Source organism: Phoxinus phoxinus (genome assembly GCF_949152265.1).
Source record: "Phoxinus phoxinus genome assembly, chromosome: 5".
NCBI classification, from domain to species: domain Eukaryota; kingdom Metazoa; phylum Chordata; class Actinopteri; order Cypriniformes; family Leuciscidae; genus Phoxinus; species Phoxinus phoxinus.
The window spans coordinates 38,730,573-38,756,297 of NC_136880.1; the positions used below are offsets into that span (position 1 = coordinate 38,730,573).

Below are 25,725 nucleotides of genomic sequence, written 5' to 3' on the forward strand. Positions count from 1 at the left end.
GCTGTACATACTGCCACGTCCACTCCATACTGTTTGTGCACGAGACTGCAGAGGCAACGCATGTGAAATACACTAGATGACCACTAGAGGGCAGTTTAACCTCACAAAACATCTAGTGCAAACCGGCGCTGAAGGCCTGTTGAATGAAGGAACTGAGCTCACGATACGATATTTTGCGATACTCCAAGACATGTGGTAAAAGGTTAACAAAAAATGCTTTCAAATGTAAGCTACTGTTTTAAAATGCTACATTTGGTATTACATTAGGGGTGGACATGAATGCTTGGACTTGGTGAAACCCAATGCGGACAATGGTGACACGGTCAGAACAAAAATATTAATGATTCTGTAGCTGAAAATACTGAATTATTTTAGACGACTATGCTTGCACTCAGTCACTGACTATATATTTAAAATAATGTAGGCCACTTTGTACTGGTAACACATAAGACGTGGCATTATCGGGACCCACAAATATCCCCTTTGCATTATGATACATTATTCAACATTATAAATAGTTTAATCTGTAAACGTAAGTTTGTTCTCACGCAGTAATTTTCATTTTAGGTGAACTATACACAATACATATGGTTACTATCCACGACACACATTTTTGCATTGCGATATAGCCTATTGTGACATGTTACACTGCAGCTGCTATACTGAGTTATACGGAGTACTGAGACTGGCAGGGGCGTAGAATTTAGTAGGGACGCTAGGGACGTGTCCCTACCAATATCCAATGACCACTGATTTGTCCCTTGCAATAATTTAGATTTTTTTAAAATATATATATTTATATAAAACGAACTTTATATATAAATTAAAATATATGTATATATAAAACCACTCTTACAAGAGCGTTCTGTGAAAAAAGCGCAATTCCTGGTACACAACAATTGGTTAATAGATCTCGTAGAAGTCCCGCCTCGCGAACCCACATTGCTAATCCGATTGGCTGTGCTTTTTCTTTCTAACTTGTGAGAGGCTGTAGCTTAATTTGGTTGTGAGAAGCGGCAAAATTCCTCCGAAACCTAGATGCGGTAAGTGAGGGAGAAAGAAATTAACAGCTCTGTGAACAAAAATAATCGCGTCAAATATTGATTCTGGGACAGTGCAGTTTTTTTTCAATGTATGACAATCGCGGGATAAGTAGCCAACCCAAACTGTGTGTGTGTGGGGTTGGGTGTTTTGTGTGTGTGTGTGTGCGTGTGCGTGCGTGCGTGCGTGTGTGTCTTTCTGTCTCTGTATGTCCTGGTAAACCCTTGTGGGGGTAAAATGCCCCACAACGATGGCAATATTTGAAATCCTTATGTGGACAAGGATTTTTTGATTCACATGAGGAAAACAGCTTATAAATTATCTAACTGATGTTTTTGAAAATGTAAAAATGCAAAAAAGTTTTCTGTGATGGGTAGGGTTCGTGTAGACTTTTTTTACACAGTTTGTACAGTACAAACAATGTGTGCGTGTGTGTGTGTGTGTGTGTGTACACTTTGTGATGGGCACTTACACTAAAAGATCATGACAACTATTTTATATGTGCTTGCTATTTAAAAAGATTTATAAATCTGACAAATCATGTTTCTATTTAAGTCTAGTGTTTTGCACAAGTTTCTGTAAGGGTTGTGTAAAATATGAATTTTGAACTTGATACAAAAAGTGGAAGTCTGCAATGTCCTGAGCTTACTAATATAGTGAAACAAATGTGTTTGTCAATTAGGCTTTTTTTTTGATGTGCTGCTGAGTCAGGATGGCAGCTAAAAAAAGAAAGGTAGACATTAGGAGCTACTTTAAAACAAATACAAGTCATTTAAAATATGTTCTCAATTGCTCAAGTGTAGAGTCATCAACAATTGTAAAACATTTTTTTTCTAAGTTTTCTCTCCCTGTTAATTCCGTCAATGTGTTGTTTTGCCAGCTGAGGTGACAGAAACAGTCCTGCTAGGTAGTTGCTCAGGAAGAGAGGCAAGTGGAGAGGCATGGTCACAGGTGAGGTCAAGTTTTGACATGATGTTGACATGTTAGTATAGTGAGATTTATTATTGAGACAATTGTTAGGCAGATGATCTGCTATATAGTTCGTCAATGTGAGTTTGAAATGAGCGCTTTGATCAGGCACAAGTTGTTGCATTGTTCATTTGTATGCATTGTTTCATTTTATCAGGTGACAGAAACAGTCCTGCTAGGTAGTTGCTCAGGAAGAGAGGCAAGTGGAGAGGCAGGGTTACAGGTGAGGGCTAGGCTGGTAACAATGTAATCATAAGAGACGAGTAAATGTAGATATTTGTTTTGTATTACATTGATATTGCACTGGTATATTTAGAGGTTTATTAATCACTCATCATACATGGTTTTAATAATATGGGCATACAGTGGTTACTAGCCTTATTCCTGAATCCTCAGCTTCCGGGAATGTCCCCACCAATCTCAAAATCAAACCTACGCCTCTGGAGACTGGCATGATCATATATACATAATAAAGCCTTATGTATATCTATGGTTATGATTAGCTATACTTGCATAGGAAACAGTGGCTGCATCTGAATTATGGAAGCTGATTTATTGCCTGGCAGGCCGCCTCGATTCAAAGATGCAAGTTTGTGCACGAAGGTAACTCACAAAACTAATTTCTGAGGCAGGCAGCCTAATGGTTTAGTGATCTACAGCAAAATAGAGAGAGCTTTGGTGACAACTAGCCTACTCAAAAGTGGAAAACGTTGGTCAAAAAAGTACATTTTTACACACAAACTGACCAGCACCAACCATAACTCTCAGACAGCATCTTTATTTTTTTTATTCTTTATTTGGGCGAATTCCAAATGGCGTTTTTGAAGGGCATTTCGGGACGGGCCCGCTATGGGCCTTCCAAATGAAAGTGAAGTGAACAACTTTCAAGCTTTTAGGTAGGCCTAAATACTATCTGCTTACAAGTCCGTTAGCGAAGGGAACATGTGATTGTCACTTCAAGGAAGTAATTTATTAGTTTATAGTCATGTGACCCATGGGTCATGGGAGGCAGAGTTGGAGTTAACGTAGCCTATACACAAAATATATAGCCTGGGTTAGACACATTAAGAAAGTTTCATAGGTAAGAAATATGTTTAACTTACTAGGGTTATTCTAGGGGGGGGGGGGGTAGAATACACAGTTTGTACAGTATAAAAATCATTATGTCTATGGAAAGTTCCCATAAAACATGAAAAAATAACATTGCTTGGTCTGTTGAAGGCATTGCTTGCCCCTCTGTTGAAATGAGAGGCCTGTTGATCAAGTTGAAACCCTTGTGTGTATCTGACAGTTTAAACGCAAAAAGACGTGAAATATAACTTAGTTTAATACTCACGGCACGCGCTGTCTGACAGCCAGCTTTCTGTGCACTCAGAATATCAGAAGTTTAGACTGATATGGCTTTAAAAATCATGCAGATAATAAATGAACTGCTATGTCACATGAGCGTGATACAGATGATAATAAAAAAAACAACAACAAATGTTTCAGTTTTTTTTTTTTTTTGGCAGAGTATCCAAGAAACTCGTGTTTCATTGTAATTCATCACTCCACACAACTTTCCATATTCTACCAAAAACTTAATTCTGCATTTTCTGTGGCAGAAATTGCTTTTTAAGTAGTGTGTTTGCTTAAATTCAGCAAATTTCCTGACCAATAATTTGTGGTTGAGACTGTTATTAAAAGCTTAGCCTAGTGTTTAGCCGTTTTGAGCTTGGCCCATTTGTATTTAATTCATTATTTTAATTATTTTTGTCCAGGAGTTTAGACAGCATCAGTGATTAATATTAATAAATACTTTAGATGTACTTTTCATCGATAGCTCATGTTAACTTATGTTAACAAATGGAACACATTTCCTTTATTACTTTTCCACTTCATCATTTTAGAACAAATAAAGCTAGAACAAGTGCATTGGATAATCATTTAGACATTTTATTTAGCATTCATTTTATATTTTCACAAGAATATAGGCTAGTGTGGTGGTACCATGTTATGTTTACCATGTTATCTTATTTATGCACCATATTATATTGGTAATAGGAAATGTGATGTAGTTCCACTGATATAGTGGTAAATTGGTAACACAATAAGGTCAATTAGTTAACATTAGTTACCTACCTTAGTTAACATGAACTAAGAATGAAAAATACTTCTTCAGCATTTATTAATCTTAGTTAATATTCATTTCAAAAATGTACTAATACAATATTAAAATCAAAGGTTGTATTTGTTAACATTAGTTAATGCACTGTGACATTGATACCACTAACATTTACAAACAATATAATATAATAGTAATTCATTACATTTATATAGCGCTTTTACATGGAAGGGGGGAATCTCCTGAACCACCACCAATGCAGCATCACCCTGGATGATGCGACGGCAGCCATATTGCCAGAACGCCCACCACACACCAGCTTACTGGTGGAGAGGAGACAGTGATGAAGCCAATCAGTAGGCTATATATGGGGATGATTAGGAGGCCATGATGGACAGACGCCAATGGGTAAATTTGGGATTTAACATCTCATCCGAAGCACGTGTTTTTTTGACAGTATAGTGTCCCCATGGGGCGTTAGGCTCCACACAGACCACAGGGTGAGCGCCCCCTGCTGGCCTCACTAACACCTCTACCAGCAGAAACCTAGGGCTGCATTTACACTGCAAGTCTAATCCGATCTTTTGAGCCGATTTTCTGGATTTTTTCATTACAGCGAAGTTATCACCTCATTGCTGAGAAATATAAGGTAGCTTTCAGTAGTGAAGCTGTTTTATTTATAAAAGTCACGGGCAGAGGTTGAAAACCAGCTCTTGAATGTTTCGGTGTTCACGTAATTTTTTTTTCTGTACAAAGATAAATATAAAGTTCCCACCTCAATAAAAAGCCGTGAGCGAGCGCACACAGGCACGTCTGCCTTATAATACAACATTAAAAAGCTATCTTTGTGAATAAACGCGTCGTCGTCGCCTTGTAGTGGCTTGGAATTCAAAGGGGAATCAGATATGGGTGTTTAGACGTGGGTTGGATGTCCATGATATCGGATATGTATCTGATTTAAAACCATATTTGCAAGTGGCTCAGATCGGATGCGAATAAATCGGATCGCATGTGGATTTTTGTGTTTACACTTGGGCAACCAATTCCAATCTGTATCAGATGTGAGTAATAGATCGGATTTGTTGTGCCAGTGTAAACGCAGGCTCAGCGCTTAGCTTCAGTGGGCAACCAGTTTTGGGCTACACATGGTGATATGGCTGCTGGCAAACAATAAACAGCTGTATTTTTATTAACTAAAATTAACAAAACATAATAAATACTGGAACAAATGTATTGCTCATTGTTAGTTCATGTTAATAAATAATTTTAACTGATGAACCTAATTGTAAAGTGTTACCGGTTAATCTTTTATCTGTTGTAGATAAACCTTTATTTTGTTGGGTTTCTCACAACGGCCTATGACGGACCTGCTTCAATCGATCCATATATTAAACAGACTTTGCTTTCCTGACTTTTAACAATCAGTTTGAACTTTGCTCTCTTTTATGAACTCTTTTTAGAAGAAAGTAATACCCAATAGAATCCAGACAGCAATTGGTTGTAGCGATCCACTCGGCGACATCAAGAAACCCATGTATAAAGGTTTTGTCGGACTCGTCATCAGATAAATATTGCAGCAAAAGACCAATGTGGACAGGTGTGAAGCAAACTATGAATGTGAACATGTTCGCGGTGATAACAGCAGCAATTCTTTTCCTTTCCACTCTATCCCTACCCTCGACATGCCGAAGCGATCTGACCAGGATGTAGATAATTTGTGTGGAGCAAAATATGACGATGACTACTGGTATAAGATACCCTAAAATCTCCAAAAGCAAGAAAAAGTGTAATTTGAGCTTTTTTCTCAGCTTTCGGTCATAACAGCTCTCTAATTTTTCTGGGAGAAGGTCTTCATAGTTACAAGTGCAGATCACCACTATGATCACCCAGATGATAATGCACTCTGTGATGGCGATAATCCTACTTTTGGGAGCCAGTGCCTTGGTCAGAAACGGAAACCTGACGGATATGAACCGGTGGATGCTGATGGCTGTAATGATGAAGATGCTGCAGTACATGTTGGAGTATTGAGTGCAAAGCAGGAACGAACACAAAAGGCTCGGATTTATTGGACAGAAGGCCTCCAGTATCCTGAAGGGAAGAAAAACACTGGCCAGGAAATCGGCAGCCAGCAGGTTGATCATGTAGATGTGCGTGTCTGTCCAGCACTTGATGTGACAGAAGATGTATAGAGCCGTGACGTTGAAGGAAAAGCTCACTATGAAGACAAGTATGTAGGCCACACGTTCAAACTGACGGAGTGCATCTGTGTGGTTCATCGGTGAACTGCAGTTAAAGTCAATCTAGAAGACAACCAGTGATATTGTATGAAGGGTTAGTTGTTATTTCAGTGGGGAAGCAGCTTGCAGAGGTTTCACAAGTTTGTAGATGTCACCATAGTGTCACAATGTTTTGAGTAATCAAACCCCACATAAATGATGTGAATGTCATTGCACTACACACCAAATATTTACAGAGCTCAAAGGCTGCTGATACTTCACTTTTCTTAATAATTCCTGCTCAGAGATAACCAACTGGTGTTTCTGTGGTTTTTACTTCTCAAGTTCACACAGCTGTAGTAGAATAGTTTATCACATTAAAGGGATAGTTCACGTAATTTTCTTTTATTTCTGTCATCTTTTACACTATGGGCCCTATCTTGCACCCAGCGCAATTGACTTTGTACACCGACGCATGTATCATTCCTATTTTGCACCCGCGCACAGCGGACTTTCCCCTCCACAGACGCACATCGGTAAATTAGGGAATGAACTTGCGCTCACGGGGGCGGTTCAGCGCAAAGAGGTGGCGTGTGCCGGCGCAAAAGTTCCCTGGTGCTATTTTCCAGTTTTAGAAAGCAATTGCGCCACTGACCAGGAAAAAACCAGTCTAAAGACAGTTGCGCGTTAGTGATATGGTATTTTAAGGGCGCGTGCTTGACCATAAGGTAGCGTGTTAACGCGCATCCACTTTGATTCTCTAATATAAACAGACGCAGCAGTTTTCATTTTTGCAAATCATACATTATTACAAGGAAAAATATTAACACATGAGGAAAATCATTGTTGTGTCCGTAAAGATGTGGAAAAGATCTATCTAGATAAAAAAAAAAAAAAAAAATCTATATTAGGCTACACATTTAGGCTACCCAAATTATACGCCTGTTTAACCGAAGCTTATTTGGGTGGATTTCTTCCATCATCTCCAATGTCACTTCTCTGTGTTTTACGGCCCTGACGAGAACGTCGGACTCCTGGCAAATCCGCCGTTATAATAGCGATCCGCCATGGGACAAGCGCACCTGCTCTTAAAGGGAATGTGAGAGGACGCTCTGATTGGTTTATTTCACGTTACGCCCAAACCACACCTATGAATAATGAAGCTACTTCAGACCAACCCCTTTTAGATTTGCGCCTGGCGCAAGAGGCATTTATCCCGCCGGGAAAATAGCAACAGCGCCCGGATCCGCCCACAAAGTTACTTGCGTTTTGCGCTTTGACACTTGCGTTTCAGATCGTTAAAATAGGGCCCAATTTGTTTGATTACCCATATTTTTTTAAAAATCTTCTTTTCTGTTCAGCAGAAGAAAGAAATTCATACAGGTTTAAAACAACTCTAGGGTGAGTAAATGATGACAGAATTTTCCTTTTTGGGTGAACTATCCCTTTAACTATGAACATGTTCCACTAAAATTTCATAACCATAAAGTGTCCAAATACATTTTGAGGAACACTTAATCTAATGTTTTATCATTTAAAGCCTAACAAACTTCTTCTTTGTGTAATATCTAGTTTGAGAATGTGCTTTCTGCTAAATAAATACCACATGGTTTGATATTTTGTTATCTAATGCAATGATTTTCACAAATGTGGCTTAAGCATCTAAATATTTTTAGGGCCACTGTATTTCTGAGTATAGAGAGCAAAAGTGCAGATAAGCATGATGAAACCTTGAGCTTGCTGTAACAAGCACTGTGGTTTGAGATCGGACACGTAGGTCTCTATACGTAGACGAGGACAGGAAGTGTAGAACAGTGTGATCAGACAAAACTTTAACCAGTAGCTCTAGGTTTGTAATAAACAATAAAGTTGATTCTCAAAAAAAGTGCTTTAATTGTTTATGTTATGATGTTGTGGTGTAAAATAGTTTTATATGATAAGGTAATTTGCAATATTTAGCATGTAAGTGTTTAATATTTTTCTTTAAAGCCCTGAATACCAAATCATAGCTTGTACAAAGTTTTTAATGATCTTACATTTATAATAATAAGTTTTGCTAGCATATTTCTGTTACAGTGTATGATTACATTAATAGAGAATTGTTTAAAATTTGTTATTTGATTTTAGTGTTTATTGTTATTTTTTATAGCTCTTTATTTTTTATTGTTGTTGCTATATAAATATTAAAGGAATAAATAAGTATATAAATAAATTTGACATTGACATTGAACTTATCATAATCAAAATAATTCTGTAAACTACTCTTGATCACTTAAACTCTTTCAATTAAAAATCTTCAGTTGTCATTTTAATGAAACACATTTTTTTTTTACTTCCAGTTATTCCTTCATTTCCATGATTAACAACAAGATCAACTCACCATGGTTTACTGCTTGTTCTCTCAGCACCGCTGCTCTCAATGGTGTGATAAGTGCAGTTAAAAAAGTGAAATGCTTAAGTCGACTGTGTGTTACGTGACGTGACAGCATGCGTCTATCCTCTGCTGATGCTGAATGATGTGGTGAGATCTGTTTGAACTCAAACACACTGTAAGATGTCAGACAGATCACCTAGACTCTCACTGCTGCTTACAGTTTTCCATCGGAAGTTTTGGTTGCATGCATTTCTTGCATGGTTTGCCACATGGTGTTATGATGTTTATTGGAAAAAAGAACACCCATTGTGAAATGCACATGCATGGAAAAAATGTGTGGTGTTTGCTCATTCAACACTGACGCTTAAAGGCAGGGTAGGCGATTTGTTTCAGAAAATACAACATATGTATTTCCATACCTCTGTGCACCAGCTCATGCAGACGCCACACATTATCAGCGTGTTTCAGTTAGACAGACGTCAGTCACCGAGCACCACAACCGAAACCACAGCACCTTCAGTTCCTCCTGAAGCAAAACAACCGTTCACGCCATAACTACTGTAATTTGAAAGAGATAGAAACCAGTGACATTATTCTCGGAGCGGTTTGTGACTTGAATTTAGTGTTGTCAAAAGACCCTCGGTACCATTTCGGTACTAAAAAAATGTAATGGTCACGGTACCAGCTTTTCTTAAGTACCGGTGGTACCGAAGTATCGGGTTAATCCGGTTATTAATTCACTATCCGAAAGGTGCACAGTTTGCGTCCTCTTCATAAACACACTGAGAGATGGCGACCGGCGGCGCTGCTAATGCGGTGGCTCTGAATCCACTTGTTGACAAGAAAGGAGGAAAGAGCCGTTCGTTTTCAAGGCGCGCCTCTGTTCATGGTATAGCAACGACAGACGCAACGGGAAAGCATGCGCTCGTGGAAAGGAGAAAGCCGTGCAAACTGCGCTCTCCATGATGACGAGGAAGTATCATCAAGGAATTAATTGATTTCTAGCCCTTGCATTAGCTTTACTACTAGATATATTCATTGAGATGAGAATCAGCTGTTCTGCCGAGCTTTCCATGTCCATGTTGTTACGGAAAGGCCGCTGGTTTTTGTCACATGACCTGTTGAGATGCTTCTATTATAAGCCGCGTGCCTACATGTGAAATAACGAATTTGCAATAAAACAAATAAAACACGTTTCGTTGGTTAATCTCCTGTTTAGTTGGTAACACTACAATAAGATACCATTCATTAACATTAATGCCTTTTCTAACATCAACACATTGAGTCAGTGAACAATATATTTTTTTACAACATTAATGTATGTTTGTGAATGTTATTTAATACAAACACTTGATTGTTCATGAACAGATACAACTTTTGATTTAAAAAATGTATTAGGCTACATTTTTAAAGGAGAATAATTGCTTCAGTAGCCTATATAACTATTGTTTATTGTTAGGTCATTGTGTCTAATGTTATCTAACAAATGGATATACACTTTAATATATGCATATTTAATCTAAATTAAGCTTTGGTACCGAAATTGGTACCAGGAACCGTGGATTTTCACGGGTAGCCTATTGGTACCGAATACTGAAATTTTGGTACCGTGACAAGACTACTTGAATTTATGTGTTTCAATGGCAACACTACCACTAAAATTAATCTTTAAGTTGTTTATGTTCATTATTATTGTAGTGTAATGTGCTTTGAGACATGAGGTAGTTTAACGCCGTCTCTCGTTACTCTTTTGTTTGCTCCCTGCTACTCATGGAGACGCTCTGAAGGGAGGGGATCTTGTGCTTTCAAAGATAGAACGCTATTGCTAGCCTCCGAAAATTGCCTAGCCTAAATGTAATTATTGTGGTTGTGAACTTGTGATTGCAAATGTGTTCTGAGTGTTTAGCATGTTGGTGGCAGTTGCTAGGTTGTTTTGAGTGGTTGCTATAAGTGGTTACTTTGGCCATAGGAAAAAAGAGTCACCTCAAGTTTCGATTATATTCTGGTCTTTAGATAGTCCCACCTTAAAGGACCCCTGAAATCAAAATGTAAGTTTTTTAGCTTTTAATATGAATATGATAGCCTTAAGTGTAATAAATAGTGTCCCAAAACAATGACAAAATTCACATTTAGGAGATATACCGGTAAGCATTCAAAACTTCCTCTAAAGTCTCTCGCTTCCGCTAAAATGGATCACGGATTTTTATGATATCACCATAGACTTCAGCTTATCATCAAATCTTCTGTCCAATCGAAAGCTATAAATGCAAGTGCTATAAATACACCCTGGCCAAAGCGACCGTTGACTCGTCACGGAGCAATATGGGTTTGAGATGTGTGTTCGGTTGCTCAAACGCTCAAGTTTTATTCTGTTTTCCAACTGTACTGTACGTTGGTTATGTTGCGGGTCAATTTGACCCGTTTCGATTTTCTAGTTGTTGGAAATACTGGTTAACCTATGTTTTTTTTCTTGATATTTTGTGACTTTTTCTCATTTATCATCATGAACATGCATGCAAAGTTTCAACATGCTGATGTGTTTTGACATATACAAACAAAATTACTATTACGTTCGTGATGTTCGCGGGTCAATTTGACCCGCATATTTTAACGCTCTAAGGCAACTGTACCGACCCAAAATAATAACATTTATTGGCTATATTTTGTTATTGTGGCTTTTTACTACCTTATGAAGCTAAAAAAATAGCTTGTCCATATTTATTTCAATACAGAAAAATATTTAGTCAGCCAGATTGTAAAAATTATAGTCAGCCAGATTGTAAAAATTAGCTATCATTTATTTTTTCAAGCTACCTGAAATAAAATTAAACCTTTGTTTTTTTTCTTGATATTTTGTGACTTTTTCTCATTTATCATCATGAACATGCATGCAAAGTTTCAACATGCTGATGTGTTTTGACATATACAAACAAAATTACTATACGTTCATATTATTACTAATAGTGTCAATTTGACCCTCATAGACAGCTATTCAAAAGAAACTGTACATACACAAAATAAAAACATTTATTTGTATGGCAGGGCACTTGTGATGTGAGGTGTGCCCATCCAAGTGTGAGAGCAAAACCAGCACCGTGTGTGAAGTGCAAGAAATTCATATGCAGAAAACACACACTTGCTGTGTTCTCATCATGTCAGAAGTAACTTATTGACTTTATGAAATGAGTCTACAAAACAAAAGTTGAGCCAACTTAGGAAAAGTAAACATTATTTTCATTATACAGCTAAATTTAATTTATCAGTTATGATGTTCTAAGCATAAAAAAAAAAAAATTAAAACGTAAAAAAACAAAAACAGTATACTGTTAATCAATAATAATACAATTTTTTCAAAACAAAACAGTTTTAAAAAATGGTTAAAAAACATTTTCATAAATCATATGTTCATATATTTTTTGTTGTTGTAATGTTTGACAAATGTTTATATTAAAAGTTTACAATTTGTACCTGAATCTTTGTTGTTTTTCATAGTGTCATTTTTGAGGAATTGTATTGAATCCAATTAGGGTCAATTTGACCCGAACCATAAGGGGTGTACACAGAAATCGAACATAACACAAGGGTTAAGAATGAATAAAATTAATTCACACCTCTACTATTGAATCCAATGTATCATCAGTGCTCGGACGGATTCGGATTCGCTTACATGGAGCTGTCAGGTATACACTGTAAACCGTAACGCTCACAATACTTAATTGGTTTGAGTAGGACAAACTTAATTTAAACTGATTAGTTCAGTCAAATTAACTTTTATGAGTATTTAGCACTTTCTTTTTCTTTCAAGTTCACAGAACTAATATATTTTAAGTAAACTGAACTGTTTCATTGTTTTGAGTTTTATGAAATTATTTATTTTAATTTAGACGAACTTAAGTTTAACTGAAGCGGCTGGGATGTCTATTTCCCAGCATGCTTTGCCGATGCCACTCGAAAGGGAGAGTAAATGCTAAAATTAAGTGTAATATAATGTGTTTTTTTGTGCAAGATTAATGTTAAGTGGGAGATTTAGTCGTGATTAATGTTTTGTTATGCTAATTTAGAAGAATTTCTGGTAATGTTGATTTTAGGATATTACCATCATGGTGACGAGTGAAGCATGAGCTTGATCTGAGAACAAATAAAACCTTTATATTGTTGCACTCACACAGCAAGTGCTTTTGAATAACATATTATTGCTAATATGTTAGCAAATTAGTATGTTACACCGTAAATGTAAACATGGTATTTAATTTTAAATTTATATCAAGCAATCCATACTAAATGAAAAAAATAAGTTAACACTAAGCTTGGTTATTAAGTTACATGAACAATAAAAAAACGTGTTATTGGTACTATTTGATTTTTACTATTTGATTTAGTACTACACACTTAAAATAAACAAGCTTTTCTAACTCACTAATCTTAAGATTACTTTGCTTAATTTTTTTGAGGCAACGAGTTTGCATACTTTTTTTAAGTAAGGTCAACTAATTACATTTTACAGTGCTTCCAATCTGTGAGGTAAACTAAACACTATTGGCTATTTGAAAAGGGGGAGGAGCCATTCAATATGTCCGGCCCTAGCTTCCTGTTTCAGTGGAAATTACGTCAGTGCATCATACAAAGCTGTGCGTACCAGGGCACTTCAGTGGGCCTTTAATTTACGTCTTCTTTTTTTTGCTGTTTTATTTGCAAACCGCACTAAAATCTTGTAGATTGTTAATATAATGAGTTTATATAGTGTCTAGTGAGTAAGTATTAGAGCAAGGAATAAAATTATTACTTAAAGTCGGCATGAAACTGAAGTTTATTGTGTCCTTTTTGTGACGTATATCCGAGTGAAACGGCTTCACGATGTAGGGTCGGACTTGACTTTGTCCATGGGGAATTGATTGGTTGGTTGTGGTTTGCGATTGGACGATCTCATGTGAGTGACAGGTTTCCCCGCCCTCATGCCAGCAAACATCAAAGATGTTCATTTAAACATCAAGATGTTCAAATAAATCATTTATAATAAATAATGCAATATTGAATATTCCATAAAAAAATAAAATACAAAAACAGAAACAAAAACAAAAACAAGAATTGTCCAATTTGATTTCATGGTGACTTTAAAGATTGTGAGAATCGAGACACTGACAGTCTGGTTTCTTCATTTCAACCTCGTACACATGATACAACTTAATTTCTTTCTTTTCTACTTTAAATTGGTTTGTTCTCTGGTATCTCTCTCTCTGTTTTCTTTCTTTATTTGTTCATGTACCATATTGTAGTTTGAATGTAGTGAATCAGAACAGTTTTTTTCCAAACCACTCTTTTTATTCTTTCCCAAAATTGCTTTTCTTCACATCTTTAGAAATCTCCAGGGGACAAAAAGATAGACAGATAGATGTGTATCTAAATACACATTCCAGGGTCAGAGTCTGGGGTCTCTGTGATTGAAAGAGGGTAAAAAAATGGACAACCAGTTTCTCTCTTTCCATCTTTCCACCAAGTAGGTCAGCTGAACACCTCTGTTGGAGAATCTGGTACATAAACCTGCCTGTATCAAATCAATCAAATTTTTCAATGAAGCTTTACCGCTTTTTGCTGACAAATTTATTATATTAACTTTCATTAATATATTAATGAGAAAACAGAGCATTCCAGCTCTAAAATCTAATTAGCTGAAGCTGTTATAAAATAGGCGATACAAATCCCCAACTTTGACAGCATATGTCAGAAAAGGGTGGAATGAAAGACGGAAATAAAAGGCTGAATCAATTTGCAAGCATCAAATATTGTATAGTAGCAACATCTCATACTTCCTGCACTGTTCTGTTTACAACATCCTCTTGTCTCACTATTTTATTATTTATAATAGCATTTGTTTCTCTCTGTTGCTGTTGTTCTTGTGTTGACTACTGAATCAAATTCTTCTGTATCTCTACAGTGGTTCTTGGTTCCTTAGGGGAAGATCTATATTGTATTCTTTCACTTTAATAAACACCGGAGCTCTATAGCGAAGGATTTTAGACATATTAAAAGGGTTGGTTAAAAGCATGCCTACTGTGAGATAAGCATTTATAGTAAGTTCTGTTCAGCAAACTTTTTTCAGACCCTCTATCGCTCTAGAGTTTCCTTTTTTACATGTGTGTCATGTTTTTGTGTTTCTTTGATCTGCTGGTGTCTTCCTGATATTATCTTTGAGGAACTTGCGCAGAAAGCTGCTTTAGTTCTCTTGTAGCATTTTGAAAAACATATTTTATCATGATTTCTAATAGCGCTCTCACATAACATGTGCTAATGAAGCTGTGAATATTAACTACTGTTTCATCATGTTTACTCATCACCAAAAACAGACAAATTACTAGTTTTTGACTCACATGTTATCACATGTTTAACTGCCCGTAGATTCACATATTGAATCTATCTATCTATCTATCTATCTATCTATCTATCTATCTATCTATCTATCTATCTATCTATCTATCTATCTATCTATCCATCTATCTATCTATCTACACTCTAAAAAATGCTGGGTTGTTTCAACCCAATTTTGGGTAAAATATAGACAAACCCAAATGTTGGGTTAAAAATGTAATTGAAAAATGTAACCCAATGGCTGCGTTTGTCCATATTTTACCCCAAATTGCATTTTTTAATAGTGTATCTATCTATCTATCTATCTATCTATCTATCTATCTATCTATCTATCTATCTATCTATCTATCTATCTATCTATCTATCTGTCTATCTGTCTATCTATCTATCTGTCTGTCTGTCTATCTGTCTGTCTGTCTGTCTGTCTGTCTGTCTGTCTGTCTGTCTCCTCATATGGTCATATGTGGTTTAATTTCCTGCTAATATGCTATAAATGTTTCTCTTTCTTAGTCTCTCTCTATCTCTCTCTCTCTCTTTCTCTCTCTCTCTCTCTCTCTCTCTCTCTCTCTCTCTCGTGTGAAGTGCAGTGTGCTCGCTGTCAGAAAGTGTTAGGAGATTACCATATATGCTGTGGTTGCTGGTGTGTCCCTGCTGCATGCGCTGCTCGCTGTGAATACTGATTCTGAGTCTTACATCAGCTCAAGTGCTGTGTGAATATGCTAAGCTAGCACTAACGCTGCAGAGTTGTTATGTAAGCCCTGACCATCGAGACTCATTAAATCTCTGTTTTTTTCACCAATAATTCTCTCTCTCTCTCTCTCTCTCTCTCTCTCTCTCTCTCTCTCTCTCTCTCTCTCTCTCATAGAATAGTGGCAGGAGAAAGAACTGAAACTGCGTAACCTCTGAACGACCTCCTGAAGTTTGAGAAACCTCAAGATGAGAGCGAACGAGCAAGCGAGAGAGAGGAAATGTTGTTTAACTGAAAGTGAGAATGATGATATTACTGTAAAATGAAGAAGAATAGCTGTAACCATGGACACCAGCTAAATGGAAAGATGATGATTTTCTTTTTTTTTTTATGATAGGTTGGTATTGTGTGAACGAAGGACAGGAGTGAACAAATGTTGAGAGAAAGAGAGAAAGAGAGAGAGATTAGCAAAATTATAGAAAATAATAGTTTTAGAGTGACAGTAATTAGATGTTTAACTGAGTTAAACAGGAAGAGAATGTGAGGAGATTTAGAACACATGGTGGTCTTTGTAGGGGGACCGTGAGACTGGTCCTGTGGGGGGTTACAGTAAAATTAGGTCACCAAACAGAGAGTTCTGTCATCTTTCTAGTTCATGTACATTGGTGTTGTTTCGCTTTGATTTCAAAGTATCTGGATGATATTAGATCCAGCTCCTGAGCCCTCGATGCACACTTTTGCAGAGCTCGCATCAGCAGCAGACTTCTTCTCGACAGTCAAAGTGGCGTTATGACTCGTCTCGTAGAAAGGCCGCGAGTGTTTAGGGTGCCACTTGGGACAGGGCCAAATTGGACACCCTACGGTCTTGTGGACTTAACTGACATGGACACACGGCAGCCACTGTAAGCAACCTGGCAAATTTGGCCAGGATGCCGGGGTTACGCCCCTACGCTGTTTGAAGGACATCCTGGGATTTGTAATGACCACAGAGAGTCAGGATCTCAGTTTAACGTCTCATCCGAAGGGCGGTGCCCCTTACAGTATAGCACCCCCTGCTGGCCTCACTAACACCACTTCCAGCAGCAACCTGGTTTTCTCAGGAGTCTCCCATCCAGGTACTAGCCAGCCTCAGCCCTGCTTAGCTTCAGTGGGCAACCAGTCTTGGGCTACAGGGTGATATGGCTGCTGGCCACAAGATCGCAAGAGCACGTGAAGTGTGCCATTTGGGACAGGGCCATGCTGGGTTTTGAGTAGGTCAGAGAAACATAAACATGACTATACGTAAGGAATAATTTAGGACGGGCTGTTGAATTATTATAAAAAATAATGCACACACGAGGTGATAATGTGGCCACAATGCAAATATAATAAAAGCAAAACTACGTTTATCTGCTTTAAAAACAACGCCGTTATTACCTCGCTAGTGGGAAATGTCCTGTAGTTTTTAAGTTGCTAAACTATTTTACTGACAAAACCATCAGAGCAGTGCTGACAACACGTTTCTGTGCGAGTGTGTGTCCGTACTGTATGAGTGGGAGAAAGAGAGTATGTGCTCATAATAAATAATACATGCACAATACACAATAAAGCATAATTTTGTGGCAAAAAACATGGAAATAATTTGTTGTTTTTATCCTTTTGCTTACTATATTTATTTGCTTGGTCAGTGTTGCTGTGTTTTTTTATTGTTCTGCTGTTGTAATCTATAAAGACCTTAGAAATTACCGAAATTATTTGTCGAAGTGATATGGAACTGTAATGCGGTCAAAACCTGCCTGGAATTACTTTAGCTGTATGTTAATAATTGCACACCTAGGGACGTTCGTCAACCAATCAAATTCAAGCATTCAACAGCACCTAGAATAAAGAGAAAATAAACAAAAAGAAAGTAAATCATAACAAAATATAAGGATTAATATACAGCTGTATAGGTGTTAGTCAACTCTATCTGTCTCTTTGAGCTCTTTAGTGTGCACTAACATGAAGGTGACATGTTGCTGCTAACCAGCCAATCCCTGCCGTTATATGGGTCAGTCTCACATGGCAAGGCATGCCGGCTGACTCAACGGCAGTAAACAGGCTCGCTCGCTCACCCGTTTCCACAGCAACACCGTCCCTGCCCTTTTACGTGTTCTCAGTGGCTCTAGCCGGAACATTTGCAGGGAAATTTGCCTCACAAATCAGAGACACATCACTCATGCGTGCTTTTGTCCATCTTGTTGGTGACGTGTGATTATGTTCTTTGCCAAATGGGTCAAAATTCGATGATTAAGTTGGCTTGTGAAAGCCAATTTACTGAAATCCTATTTAAACTTATTAAGTTGGCTTGTGAAAGCCAATTTACTGAAATCCTATTTAAACTTATTATTATTATTCTTTTTATGAGACTAAAATTTCTATATCTAACTCCTCCTAGAGCTTTAACTCTACATACTCCAAACTCGGCCCAGACACTCAAACTGTTCTGACTCGCGTTGCTATATCTTTTTAGACTGATCGGACTTACGGTTTTCCTATAAATGACGATCAAACTCGGAAAAAATCCCATTGACTTAACATTGCGGAATGTTCAACTAATTTAAACTTTAATCTAATTTAAACTATTTTTAACTGTAAACTACTTTAAACTTTAAACTACTTTAAACTAATTTAAACTTCAAACTACTTTAAACTTCAAACTAATTTAAACTTCAAACTATTTTAAACTTTAAACTTTTTCAAACTATCTGGTCCAAACTTTCACAAGCCAACTTAAAGTTTGTTCAACGAACTTTTTAATCTAGTTATTATTATTCTTTTTATGAGACTAAAATTTCTATATCTAACTCCTCCTAGAGCTTTAACTCTACATACTCCAAACTCGGCCCAGACACTCAAACTGTTCTGACTCGCGTTGCTATATCTTTTTAGACTGATCGGACTTACGGTTTTCCTATAAATGACGATCAAACTCGGAAAAAATCCCATTGACTTAACATTGCGGAATGTTCAACTAATTTAAACTTTAATCTAATTTAAACTATTTTTAACTGTAAACTACTTTAAACTTTAAACTACTTTAAACTAATTTAAACTTCAAACTACTTTAAACTTCAAACTAATTTAAACTTCAAACTATTTTAAACTTTAAACTTTTTCAAACTATCTGGTCCAAACTTTCACAAGCCAACTTAAAGTTTGTTCAACGAACTTTTTAATCTAGTTCTACTTGTTTTTCTCTTTCAGTTTCTCTAGATGGGTGTGACACATGTCCTTCCTGACATCCGTCATTTAGTATTTATAAAGCAGGCGTATTGTTCACTTTGAAAGGTACAGGTAGAAGTAATGTATTTGTTGACCAAAGCCACACATGTCAGTCATACCACAGATATCCTACAACAATACAAACTCATTTAAATACTCCTGGTTTGTATTTGTCTTACAACACTTTCTGTTGAAGGTTGCAATAGCCAGGTGGTGATAGAAATGTGTTTTTCCCTCTCATATCACTTTAAAATGGAAGGTCTTGGTGTTTTATCACTTTTATGTTTATGTGGTGAAGGACAGATCATTCTAGGACAGTCAAACTAGCTGTTGCGAGATGGGTTTGGCTATAGCTGGCAAATTGGTGCATGCCCGCAAATAACAATTACATAATGTTTCTGATATTTAACAAGTGTGAAGTAGGTGTAGTTTTGTTTAAAGAGCTTTTTCCCAAAGGTGTGTCAAAGATAGATTGCTACAGCTTTGTGTATGGACCAATATCTTGGCAGCAGCTCATTTGCATTTAAAGGGACACATGCGAGACGCGTTATTACTGACCCTCAAAAATGGACTTTAAAAACTTTAACATGCTGTACAAAATTATCTGTGGGGTATTCGATTGTCGAGTTCACGCGCGTGATCATAGGTAACTAAACCTATGCGCTTGAACTCAACAATCGACTACTTTGGACTTCGACCGAAAACAGGAACTAAATACAGATATGTGCGCTGGCTGAATAAACATCATTTTTATTAATATCTTTCACATCTACTGCAGTCAGATTCACTCGTGTTCATTCTGAAGGAATCACTCAACATGGCTGGGCACTTGTATGACACATCAAGGATGATAAGAGAAATAAAAGCAGGTTTAAAATTAGACCCCATTCAAGTCAATAGGGTGCAAATTTTAAAAAGAGGATAACACGGTGTAGGCAACACCGATTTTTGTCGTTGTTCTCTGTATTGACAGCACTCCAAATTTACTAAAAATTGAGCTCAATGTTAAAATTGACCGGAGTTCTCCTTTAAGCTAAAACTTCACATACACACTCTGGGGACAACAGAGACTTATTTCACACATTGTAAAAGGGGGCATTATACCACCCCTTTAAAAAACTACAAAAGCTAAAAAAAAATATAAAACTTAAACTATAATTAAAAGAAAAAGTAAAAGTATTTACATAAAAGCAAATTCAAAATAATACATTTTATAAAAGTATAGCTATATAAATAGTACTAAAATAACACTGGTTTTGTCACAATCCTCAGTCACCAGACCAGTCACCTCAACACACTACGTTTTGCATAATCCTCTCTGGCTACCACCATTGCACACTCAACAATCACCACACCTGTCTGCCATCACCCTCATCAGTTCTTCCATGAAGGCCAGCACCAAACACACATGCTTGTCTGGTCTCGTCATTCAACCCTCAACGATCTACCTTCCAGTTACTCACCTGTTTACATCCCATGTGTGTCTCAAATAAACTCTGTTTGGATTTTACCTTTGTCTGCATGCATTCTTCTGTTCCATTAGAAGACCAGACCTAAGATGGATAATGCAACTCGATTTTCAGTTGTGGCTCGGGAGAATCTGGACTTTTTTGTTTTTACAGAGAAATTCTGCCTTGTTGTCGTTACCAGCCCCTTTGACGACGAGACCCTAAAGTCATTGTTCTGGATCGGGGTGAATTACCATCACCCCGTAGACCTCCCAGACACCTATGGGCTGAACTGGAGGGAAGCTATCATCCGGTGTCTGGAGAGTGTTTACCCCAAATCCAGAACACATCCATACGCAGAGTCTGTTCCACCACCATCAACTACGGAGGAAACGTGTGAGCCCCCCACAGACAGAGAGCAACCATCCGCCGCAACACGGAAGAGGAAGAGGAATTGCTGCCTACTCTTTTCAGTGGTTCAGAATCGATTCTTTCTTTAGGGAGACAATAAATTTACTGGTCGATCACTTTCATTTTTACAACTTTGCAGACATTTCACATTCACAAACAATATTACACAATGCATGAAAGGTAATATTTGAAAAGCATAATAGGGTCACTTTAAATTAAAGAATAGATTTTGATATCTAAAGCTGGCCCGAGAGACAAAGAGGGGGAGGGAAACAGGAATAAGGATGAGAGAGAGAGAATGGAAGGAGAGAACATAAGGTGAGAGAGTGTGTTTTCACTGACACACTGACCTGGTAGTGTGTCGCCTGGAGTCACATCAGATAACCAGGCTCAAGCCAGTGGAGATTAGAAAGCTTTTGAAATGGTGGAAAAACAAGGGATTAGAGGGAGCGATAGAGGGAGCGGGATTAGGGCACCATGCGAACGGATCAAACATAATCCCTATGAATGCTGAAACCTCCATCTTGGTTAGAGAGAGCGAGAGTGAGGATTTTTGACCCATTGGACACCATCAGCCCACCATTCCCCAGTACAATGAGTTTATGATCCGTCCGTTCACTCTATTCAATGAGGCACTCTGTTGCAATGTGTGTGTGTTTTTTTTTAATGCATTAATATTATTTGTTTTAGTATTACATTATTAAACAGATTTAAATGTGAGTGGTTGTAAAACGTCTCCGGTTACTTTCGTAACCTCGGTTCCCTGAAAGGCAAGGAACGAGACATTACGGATGTCGTATATGGGAACTCCTCTCCTCCTTCACTTCCGCTGAAATCTTATAGGCTAACGCCAGCAAAGCTGGCCAATTGACGCAAATATGCAAATACTGAAACACCGTTGCAGTTATAATGCAAGTGCCGCGTCAATTACATCAGAATCGAACAAACGCTAAATAAATAGCGAACACGGCGGCGAGCGTAATGTCTCGTTCCTTGCCCTTCAGGGAACCGAGGTTACGAAAGTAACCGGAGACGTTCCCTATCAAGGCTACGGAACTTCGACATTACGGATGTCGTATATGGGAACTGTATAGAATCCCGCCGTGGTAGCATAGCGACCACTACAACAGAACAACAGAACCCAATACCAAGACCGCCCGCCCAGTATGCGAGCATCTAATAGGCCGAGATTGACCAATAGTGAACCTTAAACCACTGATTGGTCCAAAGACACCAATCACAAGCTCACAAAACACTGCCAGAATTTGCATATCCCGAGCAGTTTTAAACTAGGGGAAGTTTGCACTGTCGAGCAACAGGGCAACAACAACAACAGTAATAGAATCAACGCATAGCGGTGACAACTGCAAAACATACACAATAGCACATAGAACAACTCATGAGCAAAGCGCAGAGCAGCTCACACATGCTATATAAAATCAACTCACCGAAAGCATCCGAGACGCTACAGAGGGTAAAAATCCAACATATAAAACCTGGCAAACGTGTTCTGAGAAGACCAGCCAGCTGCAAGACATAAATCCTGAATAGACATACCCTTAGTCCAGGCCCATGAGGAAGCGATCGCCCTGGTCGAATGGGCTTTCACGTAAAAGGGGGCATTCCTGCCCCAGGCGATCATAAGCCAAAACAATAGCGTCCACAATCCAGTGAGCAAACCTCTGTTTAGAGACCCCCCGTCCTTTGTTGCACCCACCAAACAGCCAGTCGGATTGTCGAAAAGCGGCCGAGCGAGAAATGTATTCCCGGAGCGCTCTGACTGGGCAAATAGCACTTTGAGCATCCGAACCCTGGGAGGTTGATGGTACAGCGGACAGGGCAGGCAGAGAAACGATCTGCGCTCTGAACGGGGTATTGAGCGACTTAGGAACGTAACCCGGCCTCGGTCTGAGAGTTACATTACAGTTTCCCGGTCCAAAGCGAATACAATCTTGACTTACAGAGAAAGCTTGTAAATCCCCAACCCGCTTCGCCGAAGCGAGAACGAGAAGCAGCGCCGTTTAATCGATAGCTCTTTAATGGTAATCGAGGCTAAGGGCTTCGCTTTTTAGCTAAGACCCAAGCTAAATCCCACGGCGGCACCGAAGGCGGCCGTGCAGGGCATAATCTCCTAGCTCCCTTAAGGAACCGTGTCACCGACGCATGTCTACCGATAGACCGTCCGTCAACATGGGGGTGAAACGCGGCAATAGCGGCCACATATACCTCAGAGTGGATGGTAGGCTCCCTTCACCCATCCTGTACTGAAGGAAGCGTAGAATATCCGACACAGAACAGTTCGCTGGGTCTATACCGACATCCTGACACCATTTTGAGAACACACCCCACTTCAGAGCATACAGGCGCCTGGTGGACGGAGCTCGCGCCTCCGCGATGGTATTCAAAACTCGCGAGTGCAGCGCGTCCCGTCCGCTCAGCGACCCTGCAGCGGCCACACATGGAGGCTCCACAGCCCGGGGCTGGGATGCCAGATCGTTCCGCTCGCCTGGGACAGAAGGACCTTCCTGAGCGGGATCTTCCATGGCTGTCCTGCTAGTAACTCTACCAAAACCGCGAACCAGGGCTGATTCGGCCAGTTCGGGGCTACCAGAGTCACCGCCACCTTTTTCTCCCTGATTTTGCACAACACCATGGGCAAAATTATCACCGGAGGAAAAGCATAGAGACAGACTCCCGGCCATCGCGCAGTCAGCGCGTCCACGAGAACATCTGACAATGCGCGTTCTCGCTCGTCGCAAAGAGGTCGACCTCCGCTCTGCCGAAACGATTCCATATCAGCTTAACCGTCCCGGGGTGAAGCCTCCACTCCCCATGGGGAATCCCGCTTCTCGAGAGCATATCCGCCCCGCGATTGAGAACACCGGGGATGTGCACCGCTCTCACCGAGAGGAAAAACCGGTCCGCCCACAGCAGAAGGGATTCCGCCTGCCTGAGTAGGGCTCTGGAATGTACACTGCCTTGGCGATTTATGTACGAGACCACGGAAGTGTTGTCGGTCCGAATCAACACATGCTGCTGCTCCAGCCGAGACCGGAAGGCTTTGAGAGCTAGAGAGACCGCTTCTAGTTCCAAACGATTTATGTGCCACTCCATCTGCTTCTCTTGCCCAAGCAGACCGCTCCCCATCCGGTGGATGAAGCGCCCGTCAGGACCTCCATTCCCCGCGTCACTATGCCCATAGGGACACCTGAGTTGAAGAGATCTGGGTTCCTCCACGGGGCCAGGGCGCGGGCGCATCCGCGGGTGACCATAATGCGCTTGTGGTCAGAATACCACGCACTCGGGGGGACGCGCGAAAACCTCAGGAATCATCTGTGACGCTTCACTATCTGGATATGAAAGTAAGCGTCCTTTAAATCCACCGAAGCGAACCAATCCCCGGGGCGAATTCGCGCCAGGATTTGCTTCAGTGTAGTCATCCTGAAGGCGCGCTTGTGAAGCGCTCTGTTGACAGGTCTCAGATCCAGAATTGGGTGGCCCTTCTTCGGCACAAAGTAGCGGCTGTAGAACCCGCTCCCCTGCTCGCTCGGGGTAACTGGTTCTATAGCCTTCTTCCGAGCAAGCTGCACACTTCTTGCCTCAGCACATGAGAGTTTTGGGGCAAGGTTAAATGACTGAATTACGCCGCGTAAGCGGGGTGGTCTGCATTAGAACTGAAGTGTGTACCCGCGCCGAATTATATTCAACACCCACGGCGAAATTCCCGGAATAGCTTCCCACGCTGCCTGAAAATGACTGAGCGTGGGCTGATCTAAACCTGCGGTCAACGCCGCTATGTGAGTGCTGGGAATAGTTATTGACCGTGACTCTGCGCTGCTCGAAGGCAGGGCGGGTACACAGTGTTTGGTGCAAGAGGAGAAAAAAGCTCTGTTTATGAAGTATTGATTTGCTTTATTTCTGAAACATCGACAACATTAACAACACAACTGCACGCGTCGCTCGCAGAACACTGAGGGACCAAGTGCAATAGAGCGCGCCGCTCGGACGCGGGGCCGACCTGGCGCTCTCTTCTCCTCTTGCGGTCAGGACGACTGATTGGGCCTCGCAGGGGACGCGGTGGGCTTTCTGCGCGGGCTCCTCTGCCTCTTGCTACCCTGCCACTGGCCGCTACGGCCTCTACGGGCATCCGGTCTCGGGCGGGGCGCTGTTTGTTGTCTGGCCGCAGCCTGGGGTTGGCGGCCCGAAGCTGAAGATGAACGAGAGCGAGGCTGCTGCGGCGGCGCCCTCCGAGGAATCACGTGGCTCATAGCCTTCGCCTTCTTCTGCGTCTCGGAGTAACGATCGGTGACCTTCTCCACGGCGTCTCCGAACAGGCCTGCAGGGGAGATCGGTGCATTCAGCAGCGTCTTCCTGTCGGCCTCCTGCACGTCCGACAGGGTGAGCCACAGGTGTCTGTGGAGGACCACCAGGAAACCCATCAAACGGCCAATCGCCTGAGCCGAGCGCTTCGTGGCCAGGAGCGCGAGGTCCGTGGCCGAACGGAGATCCCGGATGGCGTCAGCGTCAATAGAGGCGGCGTCATTCAGAGACTTCAGCTGTTTTGCCTGCAGCACTTGGAGAACAGCCAAGGCATGCAGCGCAGATACTGCCTCCCCCGCGGCACCGAAGGCCTTGTTAGCCTGGTGGGCCGTAAATCTGCAGGCTCGGGACGGCAGGCTGCGGTCCGAGCCCAGGGCGGGAGCCGACGGACAGAGGTGTGCGGCGACGGTCTCCTCGACGGGGGGGATGCGGAGGTAGCCGTGGTCCCCCGCCTCGTCCACGGGGGCAAACATGGCCTGGGTGGAAGTGAGGGTGCGCGCCGATTGCGGGGCCGCCCACGACTTCACCACGTGCTCATGCACGTC

General features: G+C 40.3%; 2 protein-coding genes across 2 annotated transcripts in view; one reads left to right on the top strand and one right to left on the bottom strand.

The window, feature by feature from the left end:
- LOC306998107 (uncharacterized protein) overlaps positions 1 to 25,725 on the top strand; it is a 514,861-nt gene that overhangs the window by 386,613 nt on the left and 102,523 nt on the right. The gene's annotated exons all lie outside the window — the stretch shown is intronic.
- On the bottom strand, positions 4,869 to 8,740 carry LOC306998572 (G-protein coupled receptor 35). Its single transcript, XM_079612761.1, has 2 exons — positions 8,714 to 8,740; positions 4,869 to 6,417 (listed from the first exon to the last, which is right to left on the bottom strand). Exons 1-2 carry the CDS (start codon positions 8,714 to 8,716, stop codon positions 5,536 to 5,538), a joined length of 885 nt encoding a protein of 294 aa, XP_079468887.1. The 5' UTR covers positions 8,717 to 8,740; the 3' UTR covers positions 4,869 to 5,535.